The sequence below is a fragment of the Galeopterus variegatus genome, unplaced genomic scaffold (assembly GCF_000696425.1).
Source record: "Galeopterus variegatus unplaced genomic scaffold, G_variegatus-3.0.2 Scaffold319, whole genome shotgun sequence".
NCBI lineage: Eukaryota > Metazoa > Chordata > Mammalia > Dermoptera > Cynocephalidae > Galeopterus > Galeopterus variegatus.
Genome location: NW_007726430.1, coordinates 653,094 through 670,476, shown reverse-complemented (window position 1 = coordinate 670,476; position 17,383 = coordinate 653,094). Strand labels below are relative to the sequence as shown.

General features: G+C 38.6%; 1 protein-coding gene across 2 annotated transcripts in view; it reads right to left on the bottom strand.

The window, feature by feature from the left end:
- Positions 1-17,383, bottom strand: part of ATL3 (atlastin GTPase 3) — a 40,383-nt gene that overhangs the window by 9,285 nt on the left and 13,715 nt on the right. Inside the window, exons 4-8 of one of the 2 annotated variants that reach the window (XM_008567448.1) lie at positions 13,838-13,942; positions 13,014-13,064; positions 2,477-2,533; positions 1,568-1,660; positions 750-888 (exon numbers count right to left, since the gene is read on the bottom strand). In XM_008567448.1, coding sequence (XP_008565670.1) covers positions 750-888; positions 1,568-1,660; positions 2,477-2,533; positions 13,014-13,064; positions 13,838-13,942 — 445 coding nt within the window. The remainder of the gene's footprint in view (positions 1-749; positions 889-1,567; positions 1,661-2,476; positions 2,534-13,013; positions 13,065-13,837; positions 13,943-17,383) is intronic. The other variant, XM_008567449.1, reaches the window with a different exon arrangement.

Below are 17,383 nucleotides of genomic sequence, written 5' to 3'. Positions count from 1 at the left end.
TTTTTTGTCAGTTTCCTCATCTGTAAGATAGAGCAAATGATACCAACTTCATGAAATTACTAGAAGCATAAATATGAAAGTACCTAGCACAGGGTTGTGAACTCAGCAGGCCTCTAACACGGTAGTTATTATTATTACCACTTCACCCTAAGAAACTCAGATAAGCTTATAAACAAAAGTGCTCAGTTTCACACATGTGTAAACTGAGGGCCAGCCATTAAATGACTCAAAGCCTCAGTGAATAAAGAACAAAAATGAGATAATGGAACCCAAAAGTCCCAACTTTGATTCCTCTAACCTACCACCTAGTCAGCACTTAATGACATTAACACATGAGCCAGCAACAGTCTTGGTTATAATCACAAATAAGATGGAAACAATAGCGATGCCATGCATCATCATGTTACCTTTCCTTGGAAAGTTAATTTTACTTGACAAATATTAGCTGACTTATGTTTAGTTTTCCTTTATTTATCATTATCTCTTGTAAAACAATCGCCATAATATGTCTCTTAGAAAGATCATTAATGGGTATTACCACCACCATTTCACATGGAAAAACCAAGGATTAATTCTGATGGTCACAGTAAGTCATGAGCAAAATCTGAACTAAACTCTAAATACTATTTCTAATTGACCACAACCGTTTCTCCTACGAATTCACTTGATTTGTAATTGACATTTACTGGTCGTTATTTAATTCCAAAGATCAAATCACATGCTGCAAATAACATCATCTGTTAACACACCTTTTAACTTCCCATCAAAGTCAGGGCTTGTGGCCACCTGGAGTCCTGGATGTGGTAACAAAAAACAGGTGACGTCGGAAAAACATGAGTGAATGTGATTCCGGACATTCTGAATTTCTTCGTGTTGATGTTCCTTCACCTGCCAGTGAAGACCAACAATTTACCAACAAAATACCATTTGGTTTTCTTCACTAGGAACACTAGTATAAAGACAAAAGAAAGAACACTCCTGAACTCTAATGGATCACAGTGGTCAATGAGAAAACTCAGAACCCGAAGAAGCAATAAGTGCATAAATTTAATAAACCACAGATTGGTTACTATAGCTAACAAAGAACATGTACGAGTTTCTTAAAAAAGAGTATTGCACAATACCTAGAACAAGAGAAGGTTTGTGTGCATGAAGGAGGATCTAACCAGTTAGTGGTGACTGACAAAAGAACTCATGTTGAAGAACAGGCTAGATCTGTTTATATCCATCCCAAAACAAACAGAATTTTTAATTAAAAAGAACAGCAAAACTAAAATTCTGAATGTGACATTCTAAAGGCAAATATAAAACCTGGCTTAAAATGTGAAATGGAAATTATAATCAAAGCTTGGGCTATTGCCCAGCGTTCTTCTCTATAGTTCCTGTGCATTATATACCCAGGTTCTTTAATCTTACCATGAATAAATAATATTAATTTGTGCTAAAATTCATACATATTTAACTTTTGTCATTTTCAATAATCTGCTTTAAATACAGTAGCCAAAGGCAAATGAGAAAGTTATCATTACTTTTGGATAATTCCTCAGAAGATCATTTTCCCACTTACCTGTAAACGCTTATCCAAAAATGCCATTCCTCCTTGCAGTCCATAGTTGTATTCATATGGGAAACTCCAGTCTCTAACCAAAAACATCAGTGTCTATTTAGGAAAAGAGTACAATATATTACAATGATGCATAAGTGCACTTTCAAGATAACAATTGTAATACTTCTTTGCATAATATCAGCTTCTTCAAAGAGGTCAAGGAAATGCGCTAAAGGATTTATCTATGCTGTAACATCTTAGTAACTTTATAAACACTAGAATGACATGTTTAAGTCAAATGTGAGATCAATATACCCATCTGCTATTTTTGTTCCCCCAGATTAGTAGAGCAGAAGGAAAAGATTGATGAGAAAAAGTTGAATTAGGGTTTCTGCCCCAAAGACAAGTATAGGGAATGCAGTAAAGGACGAGAGAAAACGACATGGCACCAGCTAATCATAAAATCAGATCTGCTTTTAACATCAGAAAGGAAAAGAAATAACGCTCACACACTTAAAGCACCTCTTATTGACATTACTGTGCTTTCCCACCCCTCAAGAAACAATTAGCTAAAGCAGCAAATGTTTTCTTTAAAGGGCCAGAGAGTAAATATTTTAAGCAACTATTCAACTCCTGCTACGATTGTAACAGGAAAGCAGCCATGGATAATACATAAACAAATGAGCAGAGCTGAGGTCCATGAAAACTTCAGCTATGGATTTTGATACTAGAATTTCAGATAATTTATATATATCATGAAATATCATTCCTCTTTCCATTTTTTTTCAACCATTTAAAAATGTAAAAACCATTCTTAGTTCACAGATCATATAAAAACAGGCAGCAGGCCAGATTTGGCCTGTGAGCTGTAGTTTGCAGTTCTACGAACTAAAACAAAGATAAGAATTACATTTATAGTTAATATTCTACCTGGAAGGGTTTTTGGAAAATTTCATCCATTGCCAGCCGACCATATTCTGTGAAGAGCTTTAAAAAATAAAAGTTACAGTTTGTAAAGCAAAATTACTTAAAATAGGTCTATGGCTATGATTTAGTCAAGCATTCATTTAACAGGCTAAAAATAATTATACTCAGACCAAAGTTCTACAGTTTCAAAAGCCCTTAGAGGAGCCACGAACCTAAAAATAATTTTGGTTATTCGTCTCTCTCATATCCCACGTCCAATTCATCAGCAAATCCAGAATCCAATCACTCACTACTTCCATGTACCTTGGAACACAGTGCAATAGCTTCCTAACTGGTGTCCCTGCTTCAGCCCTCGGCTCCCTATAGACTATTCTCAATACAGCAGCCACAGTGGCTCTGTTATAAGTAAGATTAGCTAGATCATACTTGCCTCTGCTGAAAACGCTACAACCTCATTAGTATAAAAGTCAGTCCTTACAGCGTGAGCTAGCCACACTGGCCCTCCTTGCTGCTCCTCAAACATGCTGGGCACGCTGCTGCCTTAGGGCCTTTGTACTAGCTGCTCCCTCTGCCTGTAATGTTCTTCCCCCAAACATCCTCATGAGCAGCTCTGTCACTTCTTAAGGTCTTTATTCAAGTGGCTCCTTTTCATAAAACCATCCACAGCCATCTACATAAAAAAAATTACAACTTTCCACATATTTCCTACTCTGTGTCACTTTTTATTTTTCTCCTTAACACTTATTACTGTCTAATAACTATACCTTCACTTTCTTGATTAGTGCCTGTCTTCACTACCAGCATTTAAACTCCATAAGGGCAAGAACATTTGTCTATTTTGTGCACTACTGAATCTCCAGCAAGAAAAGTACTAGGTCCACAGTATTTGTACCATTCAAATGACTGAATGAATGAATTCTTTAAGGCTAGGCTTTACAAATACCTTTATATTCCTTCATGAAACCTCACTAAAAGTATAACGTTTAAACTCCATAAGGGCAAGAACATTTGTCTATTTTGTGCACTACTGAATCTCCAGCAAGAGAAGTACTAGGTCCACAGTATTTGTACCATTCAAATGACTGAATGAATGAATTCTTTAAGGCTAGGGTTTACAAATACCTTTATATTCCTTCATGAAACCTCACTAAAAGTATAACAAAATGAAGTTCAAAAGTTATAAACTCAGGGGCCGGCCCGGTGGCGCACTGGAGAGTGCGCCACTTGGGAGCGCGGCGGCACTCCCGCCAAGGGTTCGGATCCCATTGTGGAGACCGGTTCATGCTCACTGGCTGAGCGCAGTGCGGGCGCAACACCGAGGGTTGTGATCCCGTTGCCGGTCCCCAGTACGGGCGCGACACCGAGGGTTGCGATCCCGTTACCGGTCAGTAAAAAAGACAAAAAGGGAAAAAAAAAAAAGTTATAAACTCAGAGGACAAAGAGGATGGGAAATAATATGACAGCAGAACAGAGTTGTCAAAAACACTCTGGACAGAAAACAAACAAACAAGAACTGTCTTGAGGTTTGGCTTCCTCTGCCCTGCTAAGAAATTTGGGACAGGCAGGGGCCAAAAAGAAAGAAGCATATTCTCTCAGCAGAATCTCTGAAAGGCTCAGAAATTGTAAGCATGCAGTAACCTTTCAGGAGGGAGTGGGAGTGGGGCTAACAACTAAAGAAATGTTTGAAAGTCTTTGGAGAGAGCACCTACACTCCTGGATCAGATCCCCACCCACTCACCCCCATACTCTTCCTGCCTACACAGAAGATGGCAAGTGTACTGTCTGGAAAGGATAAACCAAAAAAAAAAAAAAAAAATCTAGATTTGGATACCAAACTCAGCTGAGGTTAGGAGTAAGTCCCCTACCTTACTAAAAACAGGTACTTAAGTCAAAGTCTACATATTGACATAGTAGCCCTGCACCTTGCTGGGAGCCACAGCAAGCTTCTATCCACCCAGGCAGGAGTTTAAGAAAATCCTCTCTCCAGCCAAGCCCGTGGCACACTCGGGAGAGTGCGGCCCTGGGAGCGCAGCAGCGCTCCCACCGCGGGTTCAGATCCTATATAGGGATGACCGGTGCGCTCACAGCGCTCACACTGGCTGAGCGCAGTGCGGCCGGGCCAGTCTCAAAAAGGACAAAAAAAAGAAAAAAGAAAAAAGAAAATCCTCTCTGGGGAAACTGACAAACCGTTTAGGAGTTGGTAACAAAATAGCTGAATAATCTTGCCCTATCTATCACCTCTCATTGTGATCCAAACCAGTACACCAGACCCACCCTCTTACCAAAGTTCCCAGTAGGATTTTTAGTTGCTCACTCTTAAATAGAGACAGCCAAGGACCCCTACACATTTCAGAAAAACCTCTAGCTGTAATGACAAACACTCATGTCTTTCAATTTTAGAACATCATCTCACATAAAGGTACTTAAAAAAATCCAGGGAAGGGCCGGCCCGGTGGTGTACTCGGTAGAGTGCGGCGCTTGGGAGCGCAGAGGCGCTCCCGCCGAGGGTTCAGATCCCATATAGAGACCGGTCCGCTCACTGGTTGAGCGCGGTGCGGGCGTGACACCGAGCGTTGCGATGCCGTTGCCAGTCGCAGTGCAGGCGTGACACCGAGGGTTGCAATCCCATTACCGGTCACGAAAAAAGACAAAAAAAGGAAAAAAAAAAAAAAATCCAGGGAAAAATGGAATTAAAAGATAATATGAATCTTTCCATGAACTTTTTGAAGACTCATCATATTATCCTTTTATAATTTATTTCCCTTCATTTTCTGTTTTCTTTTACTATAACACCTATTTATTAAAATGTTCAACCTCTCCTGAATTGATCTTTTTCCGTTTTTTTGCATGCCCTTCTTCTCCTCCACCTCACCCCCCCATTCCTCCCTTTTGCCCCCCACCCCACCTCCACCTTCCATCTCTCTCCACTCTCTTTTCTTGTCTCTCTCTCCTTCATTCTCTCCCTTCCTCCTTCCCAGTTTCTACTCTTTGTATTTTTATTCAACCTGCTAGGGAAATTTTCTCTAATTTATATTCTAATTCCTCCTCTACTGAATTTTCCATTTTTGCTGTCACAGTTTTAATTTCTAGGTTCTCTTTTTTGTTTTCTGAATGCTGCTTTTTAACAGCACCGTGTTATTTCTTTGTTGGAACATCTTATCTTTCTGAAGATATGAGTCTACAAAGAATAAAGGAAAAGCCCACACTAAGGTACATTACCATGAAAATTCATGCCAAGAATAAGAGATCTTAAAAGCTTCAGAGAGAAATTAAAAGGTCGGGTAGAAAGTATCAGGAATCCGATACTGTGGGACTTCAGCAGCAACTCCAGAAGCTGAAAGGCAATGAAGCAATGCCTTCACAATTCTAAAAGAAAATTATTTCGATTCACTATTCTAGGATAAAACTGAAATATTCTCAGACTTGCAAGACCTCAAAAAAGTGTATCTCCTATGAATCATTTCTCAGGAAGCTACTAGAGAATGAGTATAATTAAGAAGTGAGGGCCGGCCCGGTGGCGCACTGGATAGTGCGCCGCTTGGGAAGCGCGGCGGTGCTCCCGTCCGAGGGTTTGGATCCCACATACAGACCAGCTCCCGCTCACTGGCTGAGCGAGGCGCGGGAGCAACACCGAGGCTTGCGATCCCGTTGCCGGTCCCCGGCCCGGTACGGGGGCAACACTGAGGGTTGCGATCCGTTGCCGGACACGGAAAAAAGACAAAAAAGACAAAAAAAAAAAAAAGAAGTGAATAAACAAAAGATTAAATGGGATGATCCAACTGAGATGGAAACTGAAAAAAATTGCCAGGATAGTGGTAAGGAAGGCAGCAGGATAACAGCTGTGCACCAGGCCTAGAACAGTCAGTCCAGACTAGAGCAGGAGAGAACAGTGCCCAGGAGTGAGACCTCCCAAGGAAAAATAAAATAGAACCCAAAGTATTAAGACCATACCGAGAAGTTTTAGGACTCTATCAGTTTGTAGATGTATTAGTGATCAGCGCATAGAAAACTAAACTGAAGTGAAAAGGGCAAAAAAGGTAACTAATTATAAGAAATACAATCACAGTCCACAATGGGCCTCAGTTTGGAAGAACATGTATTTATACCTACACAGTGAGATAAATACAAATTTTATTTTTCAGCTGGCCAGTACAGATCAAACCCCGGTCCCTGGTAAATACATTTAACAAAAAATTATAATACAACTACTGGGAGAATGAAGGGAAGAAAACCATGGGTGAAAAGTGGGAGGAGTGGTAAAGAGAGCTAAATCCTAATTTTATACAAGAAGTTATTATTTAAAATTTTAAAAATCAGAAAGAAGCAGTATAAGCATGTTCTTAAAAATCTAGAAGCACATAGCAGAAAATAGTCACAGGCACAAGTGACTGTCTCTGGAGAAAGCAACTCAGAGGTGGAAAAGGTGCTATATTTCTACTATGAACTTTGCAATATTATTGACTTTTAAACTATATACACGTCTTCCTTGGTTGAATAATGAAAGGTTGTGCTGGCTGGTTAGCTCAGTTTCTTAGACTGTGGTGCTGATAACACCGAGGTCCAGGGTTTGATCCCTGTACCAGCCAGCCGCCAAAACAAAACAAAACCAATAGATAAATAATAAGACAGTGCTTTAAAAAATACAAATATTTTGGGCTGGCCCGGTGGCACACTGGAGAGTGCGCCGCTTGGGAGCGCGGCGGCGCTCCCGCCGAGGGTTTGGATCCCATGTGGAGACCGGTTCCCGCTCACTGGCTGAACAAGGTGCGGGCGCAACACCGAGGGTTGCGATTCTGTTGCCGGTCCCCGGTACAGGCGCGACACCGAGGGTTGCGATCCCATTACCAGTCAGTAAAAAAAAGACAAAAAAAAAAAAAAATACAAGTATTTGATATTTTGTATGTATAAAATACCATATATAAAAACAACAGCAACAAAAAAAAAACATAAAACACAAAACCCACAATCTCTTATCTGTGATTCTGAAATCCAAAAAGCTCTAAAAACCCAAGTTAGGTGGCAAACTCATTTGGAACCAAAATCTGCCTTGAGCTCATGTGAGTGAGGCTTTTGAAAAGGCTTTCTTTACCCCATTTCATATAGTTAGTCACACGTTTCACTGCAAAAATATTAACATGTTTCATTAGGAGGTATTGTCTCCATCCACATCTGTCCTATACACCTCACACTCTGTGCACCATATTATCTGTCTAAAATCCAAAAAATTCTGAATTCCAAAATATATCTATATCCTTGAAGGCTTTTGGATAATGGATAGTAGTCTTGTGTTATTTATTTTCTATAGGGATAAATATATGTTTACAAATACATAGAAAAGGAACAGAAAGGATATATTCAAAACTGATAATTCTATATCCTTGAAGGCTTTTGGATAATGGATAGTAGTCTTGTGTTATTTATTTTCTATAGGAATAAATATATGTTTACAAATACATAGAAAAGGAACAGAAAGGATATATTCAAAACTGATAAACATTTAGAAGAGAGAGCAAGGGGGTCTTCAGCCTTACCCAAGGTGTTCTAATTTTCATCAAGAACAATTATCATTTCTAATTTCATAATTTTTTTCATGTTTTTTTCTTTAAAAGAGAAAATAACTATTACAATGATAGAAATCATGTGATCAATTTATTGAGCTTAATTCTAGCCTCTATGAAAAAGATTTACAGAGAAAAAGACAGTAACTCCACAAGGTAAACTTTTCAAATCCCCAGGCTAGGCCCTATAATACTGGGGATCTCACTCCCTTAGCAGTTCATATGTATTATACTTATATTCAGAAGTTGGTTTTTTTAAAAATGTATTTGGAGTCAAATCTATCCTTTTTTTTTTTTCTTCTACATTTGATATCTTGCTTAGAAAATTCTCCCTCGACACTGTATCGTTGCATATTTTTTTCTAATCATTGCAGTTTCTTTTTTTAACATAAAAACATTTAATCAATCTGGAATTTATTTTGGTATACAGTATGAGGAAGGAATCTAATTTCTAATTTAGCTAAATTCCTAACACCATTTACTGACTGATCATCCTTTATGGTATATTTTTATATATTCTTAAGTAGAACAAAATATCCGAAAATGTACATCATAAATACGGCACACTGACTTATTTTTTCCTGAACCAATGTCATGTTGTTGTACTTATCAGCCTTATAGTACATCCTAAGTCAATTCTCTCATATTTCCTCCAGCCCCTGTAATTTTCTTGGCTGTTTTGTAATTTAACCTTCTAAGTGAATTTCAGAACAATTCTATCAAATTCCCAAAATAAATGTCTTTACAATTTTGTTTAGTGGGGAAGAACTGACTTTATAATACTCAGTCTTAGATGAGATAATGTATATAATATATGTGACAGTGCCTAGTACAGAGTAAGCAATAAATATGTCAGCCATTATCATCCCCATATAGAAGAAACAAGATATATTTCTGCATGTGGCTAAATCTTTTATATGCCTCATACAATTCTGAAGTGCTTCACAGAGATCTCATTAAAAATGTATTCTATGTTTTTAATTTTTTGTTGCTATAGTGGAAGTTTTCCATTACATTTTTAAACTGGTTATTGTTGGTAGATAGGAAAGCCTACCGATTTTTATATTTATATTTTGTGATAGGTATCTAATTAAGTTATTTTTTAAAGGTCTAAATAGTTTTCTATTGATTCTTATGGATTTCCAGGCACACAGCATATTTTCTCCTTTTTAATATCTGTATTAAATGGAGTTGCTGGGTCTTCCATCAGCCTTGTCAAGTGAGGCAAGTCCTCTGGCCACTGGGTCCAGTGGCTTATTGTGAGTTCATCTACAGTGAGTAAATCCACCACACCTATCTCATCCCTATTTTTGCCAATCCATGCCCTAAAGGTAGCCACATTCCCTCACCCTGGCTTCACAGGCTACCGTACTGGCACTACCATCCATCTAATGCTCCAAACCTCCCTTCCCTTCTCTCCCCTCCCAGACACATCCACTATATCATCTGCAACTTCAGATCCACAATGAATTCCCCTAAATTTCCAGCTACTTCTCTGAGCATTTCTTCTACCTCCTTGCTTTAACTAAATCCTGAGGGCACAACTTTCCCTGTAGTCTCAAGGAGTGGCTATCATTCTCTGACACTCCATGTGTTTCAGGATCAAAAGGTGGGGGTGGTGACTTCCTTGCTGCCCTTTGTCACTTCTAAGGCATTATTCTCATCCTCTTGTAAAAAACCCTACTCCTTAGGATTGGTGCCATTCCCTAAAACAACCTCTTCCACTGTTCATTACTGCTGTCCATCTAACCATCTGGTCATTCCCTCTCATTCATCTAGGACACTGTCCCAGTCTTCTCCAACAAAGTAGGCACTTCCATTCAATGCCTACCTCACAACTCCTTACCATCTAACCTCCAAGCTTCTTTTCCACTCCAATACATCCGTATCTTAGACTCTGTCACCCATAACAGTTTCACCTCCAAAGTCACAAATTCAAGCATTCTACTCTGACTACAACCTCCCCAACCCATTTTTAATTTTTAAACTATTCCTATTATTACTATTCTTTGACCTCACCAAGACTTCCAAACATAGGTCCTCTTCCAGAATTCTTTCTCAATCAAGAAATTTACAAGTACCGAACCCCAAACCCTTCCATCACTAAGTCTGTATAATTGCTGCATTAAACCACAAACGGTATTTTTACTAGATTAATAATCTGCAGTAAATTACTATAGAGAAAACCAGCAATGCATTTTCACAGGGAATAATCTCCAAACTTTAATATGTATTATCTTTGTAATTGTCCCCAAACACTTAAAAATATATCCAGTCAGTTAATGAGAGTAAAGAACGTAAAGTAGTAGACTGCAAAGAACTAACTTATGAAACACTTAGAGAAAATGTAATTTTTAAATTGAGCTAAAAGAAAGGGAATATGGCCTAAATGGAAGTAGAAGAGATACTGGGGGAAAAAAAACAGACAACCTATTTCAAAAGCTACAAGAATTAGCAAGTTGTATTCTGTAGGAACTATGAACAGTTGCTTTACTAAGAGAAGAATGCTTACACTAGAATGAAAAGAAAAATCATAATTGATAACGGAGAGGAAACAAGAGCCACGTGAAATGGACTGCACTGAAGAACAAACCAAGGCTTGGATTTAATGCAATAATCTGGAAAACAATATAAATGTCTAAGAAAGAGAGTAGCATGATCCCAATAACACTTAAAAAAGATGATTCATCAAAGTAACACATTTCTGGGCCAGCCCGGTGGCGCACTGCAGAGTGCGCCGCTTGGGAGCACGGCGGCGCTCCCGCCGAGGATTCGGATCCCATGTGGAGACCGGTTCCTGCTCACTGGCTGAGCGTGGTGCAGGTGTGACACCGAGGGTTGCGATCCCGTTGCCGGTCCCCGGTACGGGCGCAACACTGAGGGTTGCGATCCCGTTACCGGTCAGTAAAAAAGACAAAAAGGAAAAAAAAAAAAGTAACACATTTCTTGGTAGGAGAAAATGGAAACAGGAAAGTCAGCTGTATAAAACCACATACAAGGTAACAAAATCATTGCACAAGATGTAGGACTGAGCAGGACAAAAAGAATCAGGAAAGGTTAATGTTGAAATGACTATGGGAAAGACACACTTAAGCATATGTTGGGTTTGAGGAACCTTAGGATGACGGAGCTCTTGAGAACAGTATCAAAGAAATCTTATATAACTGCATCATAATTTCCTTACCACCTGTCATGAAGTGAATCGTGTCCCACAAAAAAATATGTTGAACTCCTAACAACTAGTACTGACAAATGTAACCTTATTTGGAAATAGGGTCTTCACAGATGTAATCGAATTAAGACAAAGTCATTAGGGCATGCCCTAATCCAAAAATGACTAGTGTCCTCATAAGAAGACAAAACAGACACACAGAGAACTCCATATGAAGTCACAGAGACACACAGGGAAGACGGCCACATGAAGATAAGAGGCAGAGATTGAAGTGCTGCAACTCCAAGCTAAAGAATGCCAAGGATTGCCAGCCAACCACCAGAAGCTAGGAAGAAGCAGATTGAAGTGCTGCAACTCCAAGCTAAAGAATGCCAAGGATTGCCAGCCAACCACCAGAAGCTAGGAAGAAGCAAGAAAAGATTCTCCCTTAAAGACTTCAGAGAGAGCGTGGCCTGCCAACCACCTTGATTTATGACTTGTAGCCTCCAGAACTGTGAGACTACCAATTTAAGCCACCCAGTTTGTGGTACTTTGTTACAGCAGTCCTAGGAAACTAATACATCACCCATGCATGTCATTTATGTATCTCTCTCACTGTCTGGACTATAAAATCCATGAACTATAAAATCCCCAACCACATCTATCTCAAACACTATTGTATCTATGGCACTCGGAGACCCTCTACCTCTCATAAGGTAGGTATTTGAAAAATGTGTGAAAGGAAGGAGCATAGAAAGGAATAAGTTTCAGGTGAAATGGTGATAAACTCAACTTTTGATGGAAATGTTTTATGGAGCAACAGCTCTCGACCACTGAGTCATGGCACTGGTATAGAACCATCAATAATAAAGTAAAGCAATTGCTATTAGCAACATTAAGGGCCAAAATTTAGGAATGATTTTATTTTTTTAAAGGCATGTAAAACAGAATCAATTCAATAATAATGACACCCTAACTCACTCACATTCTGCTATGTTTTCTTGAACATCAGTGGGGTAAGTGGAATTAGGGAAGCATGCCAGGAATTGTATCCAACCCTGGAATACCCACCAAAGACACTGTTTTACAGGAAAAGAAGAACTGCCACTATGGAGAACAAAAGTCACTGAATAGTACAGTAGTAGTAATACTAATAATAACAATGGCTAGCAGCTATTAAGTGCATACTATTTCTTCAGGCACGTAGTCCTATGCATTTAACAATATTAATTTATTTCACCTTCCCTGGATTATTCTAACAGCTCCATGACCAGTCTCACTGAATGCATCCTTGCCCCACTAAAAATCTATTCTGAAAACAGCAGCCAGAGTGATCTTTTTTATAATCAATATGTCAGATAACATCACTCCTCTGCTCAAAACCCTCCCATGGCTCCCATTGCCCTCAGAGGAAAAGCCCAAGCCTGGAGTGACCAGGACCTCGCTGCCTCTCTGATTTCATTGCTTAGTTCCCTCCCACCACACCCTCCAATCTCACCCATGGGCCTCCTTGCCATTCCTTGATCCTGCCAAGCACACTCCACCTCAGGGGTCTTTCTTCTTACTGATCCCTCTTCTATAACACTTTCTCCCCAGATATATTTGAAGTACTTACCCACTTTCTTCCACCCTGTACTCAAATCAGTAAGGTCTTCCCTGGCCAACCCACCCCTCTCAGCAACAGATATAGAGTGTAGGATTACTATGAACCAAAACCCTTCCTCTATGTTTCAATCTTTTGCTAAAAACTACGTAGTTATAAAATTTTTCTTCATCTTAAAACATTTAAATAATACATTATGATGTTAAAATTTTTATGAGGAATATATACCTGCAGCTGTTGAAGATCATCTTCCTGAATGTTCTGGGACAAATTATAAATCTAGAAAACAGAAATCCAGATTGATAATACTCTGGCTTACTTCAAACAAATCCCAAATAAGCCGAACGCATTTGGGCTGGCCCATGGCTCACTTGGGAGAGTGTGGTGTTGATTATACCAAGGCCACGGGTTCGGATCCCCTTACTGGTCATCTTTTAAAAAAAAAAATATGAGGCCTGTTCAAACAGTAATATTATCTGTCTTTTGGAAAACTATGCATATGAAGTTGAAATCACAAAATTCTTCCTTTACCACTTAAAATATAGTTTTCCTGGGCCAGCCCGTGTCTCACTTGAGAGAGTATGGTGCTGATAACACCAAGGCCATGGGTTCGGATCCCTATACAGGGATGGCCAGTTAGCTCACTTGGGAGATGGTGGTGCTGACAACACCAAGCCAAGGGTTAAGATCCCCTTACCAGTCCTCTTTTTAAAAATTAATTAATTAATTAATTAAAAATAAAATATAGTTTTCCTAAATTCTTACCAAATCTACATTTTCTCTATATGATGTAATCTATATAATTTTGATTTCCATTTTTTGGACTTTCCTTGGGAGTATTTTATATGTAATTATGACCAAAGTAGAAAAAAAAAGATTAGCTCCTTCTTGAGCTTCTAAGAACTTTACAGCCAAACATTACATCTATAGCCTAAAAAGAACGTTTACATATCATCACAGGAATTCTGTCAAGAGAACAATAACTAAAATTAGATGTCCTCCTTTTATCTTATCTCCTCTGCAAACTTTTTTTCCAAGTCAAGTGGTTTTACCTGAACAGAACTAGTCATGGTGCTTAGAGCAAAGATGGTAGCACAATCTTTCACAGTTGACTGGCTGTCAAATGCCCCCTGGGTATCCATCAGAATAACTGCAACCTAAAAAAAGGGAAAATACACAAAAACAGGTTAAAGTAAGGGGAAAAATGTAAAGGAGAAACTGAAAAGTACAAGAAACACTTACATGAGTCTTAAACATTTGCTTGTAGGTCCTATCAGAAAAGAGCAATTATTTAAGTGCCTTGTTTTGACCAGAACACTGTGCTAGAGAAGATTGCTTGCTCTGACCTGGTAAGATGCTACAAAAGAGGCATACAGAGCAATATGGAAAGAAAGAAAATTGTCCCACCAATCAAAACAGCCAAATATTTTTTTTTCTTTTTGTCTTTTTTCGTGACTGGTAACGGGATCGCAACCCTCGGTGTCGCGCCCGCACCGCGACCGGCAACGGGATCGCAACCCTCGGTGTCATACCCGCACCACGCTCAACCAGTGAGCGGACCGGTCTCTATATGGGATCTGAACCCTCGGCGGGAGCGCCGCCACACTCCCAAGCGCCGCACTCTACCGAGTGCGCCACCGGGCCGGCCCGGAAAACAGCCAAATGTTGAAGCCAATTAGCTCACTACACAGCCAGTCATTCAGAGGTTTTTTACTATTGAAACAAATTAAAAATACTAATTTGACTTAATTTAAACTTATGGACTGGGATATTTTTGGCATTTATCTGCAAAACTTCATTCACCTCTCAAATTTCTACAGTTTTCTGGTTGCTTAATAAAAGAAAATTAATGTTTACTTACTTCAACCTTTACAAAAGACAACATAACAAGGATGCCAAATGAAAGCAAGGAGAATCTAGGCTATCATTGCACTCTATAAAACATAACTAAGCTTCATGAAACCTCAGGCTTTCCAAAGTGGCTAACAATTCTATCTATTGCCACCCTAAAAATGAGATTTATGAAAAATGTTAATTAAGATATAGTATCTTATTATCTTTATACAACATGCTATGATTTTCAGTAACACAATTTAAAAATAAAACTTTTCAAACTTGTACATAACGTAAACCAGTTCCAAGAGAGGACAGAGTTTAATATTTGCAGAAAGATAAGTAAATTCATCAGTGAGTGCTTGATTCTTTACCAACATCTAGATTATTGCAAAAGCCAGCAGGAAAGCTTTCTAAGAAACTCTATTGTTAGTCAAAGAGAAGAAATGCCATGGTCAAAACACTTTAAAATACAATTTATTGTAACAAATACAAATCAAAACATTGTATGGTATTTTTGTTCTTAGAAATGATAAAATAATTTTCACTAGTTTATATTCAAATCCCATTTATCACATTATTTATCTGTAAATTTATTTTCAAATCCCAACCCAATACTGTGGTAGAACAGATATGAATCCTATGCAGAAAAGAAAGATCAATTAAAACCAAAATTCTATGCCACACATAAAAAGCTTTATCCTATCCAGACTTTATTCATTTGTAATGAGGATACCACCAAATTAAATGAGCAATCAAAACTAATCATGGCTGGGACAAATAGATAAACACGTGCTAAAGAATGACAGTGGATCCCTACCTCACACCACATATAAAAATTAACTCCAAATAAGTCAAAGACCTAAATGTAAGAGCTAACACCATAAAACTCTTAAAAGAAAACACAGGTGTAAATGTACTGACAACACAATGGTTTCTTAGGTATGACACCTAAAATACAAGCAACCAAAGAAAAATAGACAAACTGGACTTCATCAAAATTAAAAACCTCTGTAGTTGAAAGAACACCATCAAAAAAGTGAAAAGGCAACCCATAGAATGGGAAAAAATATATGCAAATATTTTCTGAGAAGGGTCTAGTATCCAGAATGTATACAGAACTTTTATAACTCAAAAATAAAGACCACTAACCCCACTAAAAAATGGATTTGATCTGAATACATATTTCCCCCACAAAGATATACAAATGGCCAATAAGCACCTGAAAAGATGCTCAACATCATTAGTAATTAAGGAAATGCAAATCAAAACCATAATGAGATACCACTTCCCACCTATTAGACTGATTATAACCAAAAAGACAAAAATATCAGGTGTTGGCAAGGAGGTGGAGAGACTGGAGCCTCATGCATTGCTGGTTAGAATGTAAGTTGGTACAGTTGCCTTGAGAAGCTATTTGGCAGTATTTTGAAAGGCAGTTAGTCATGGAGTTGCCATGTGACCCAGAAACTTCACTCCTAGGTATATACCCAAGAGAACTGAAAACATGTTTACAGAAAAGCTTGTACACAAATGTTCATGGCAGCATTACACATAACAGCCAAAAACTAAAAACAACCCAAATGTCCATTAACTGATGAGTAGATAAATAAAATGTGGTATATTCATATGATGATTACTACATAACTGTTAAAATTAAGAATTTTTTTTTTTCTTTTTTGGGGGGCAGCTGGCCAGCCAGTACAGGAATCCAAACCCTTGACCTTGGTGTTATCTGCACCATGCTCTCCCGATTTTCTTGTTGAGGTAATCATTGCTTTAAACCCTCCAGAGCTCGTGGGAGCCCCCTGAAATGAGGGCCTATTCCTCAGCCCTTCACATACCAGCCCACCTCTGCAGCCACATTACACACACACACTGTTCTAGCACACCGCAATAATATCCCTTGTATCAGTCTTTCAGTTAAAATGGATTTAAGATTAAATGAATAAAAACAAAGTTATGTCTTCATCTAACTGAAAATCCCAGTTTTAAAAGATGACCGGTAAGGGGATCTTAACCCTTGACTTGGTGTTGTGAGCACCACGCTCAGCCAGTGAGTGAACCGACCATCCGTTTATGGGATCCGAACCCGGGGCCTTGGTGTTATCAGCACCGCACTCTACCGAGTGAGCCACGGGCCGGCCCTGATTTTTAGTTAATAAGTAAAAACAAAAGAATTCTCTACTTCTATAAACCAGTTAAGTTCTAAGCTAAAACCTTACTGAATATAAGAAAATAAGACAATCATACTAAACTGTTTTTTGGCTAACTTCTAAAGAACTGCTATCAATCTGGCATTTATCCAGTATTATACTGACTTTTTAAAGCACTCCTGATCCCGCTGGGTTTTTGAACATAATGTTTCTTAAGACAGTAGTGAGAAACACAGCAATGAGATACTGCTACACATCTATTAGGATAGCAAAAATCCAAAACACTGACAACACCAAATGTTGGTGAGGATGTAAAGCAACAGGAACTTTCATTCATTGCTGGTGGGAATGCAAAATGGTACAGTCACTTTGGAAGACAATTTGGCAGTTTTTTACAAAATTAAACATACTCTATTACTATACGATCCAGCAATCACACTCCTTGTTATATACCCAAAGGAGGTGGAAACTTATGTCCCAACAAAAACCTACACATTAATATTTATAGCAGCTTTATTCCTAACTGCCAAAACCTGGAGGCAACCAAGATGTCCTTCAGTAGGTGAACAGATGAACTGTGGTACACCCATACAATGGAATGCTATTCAG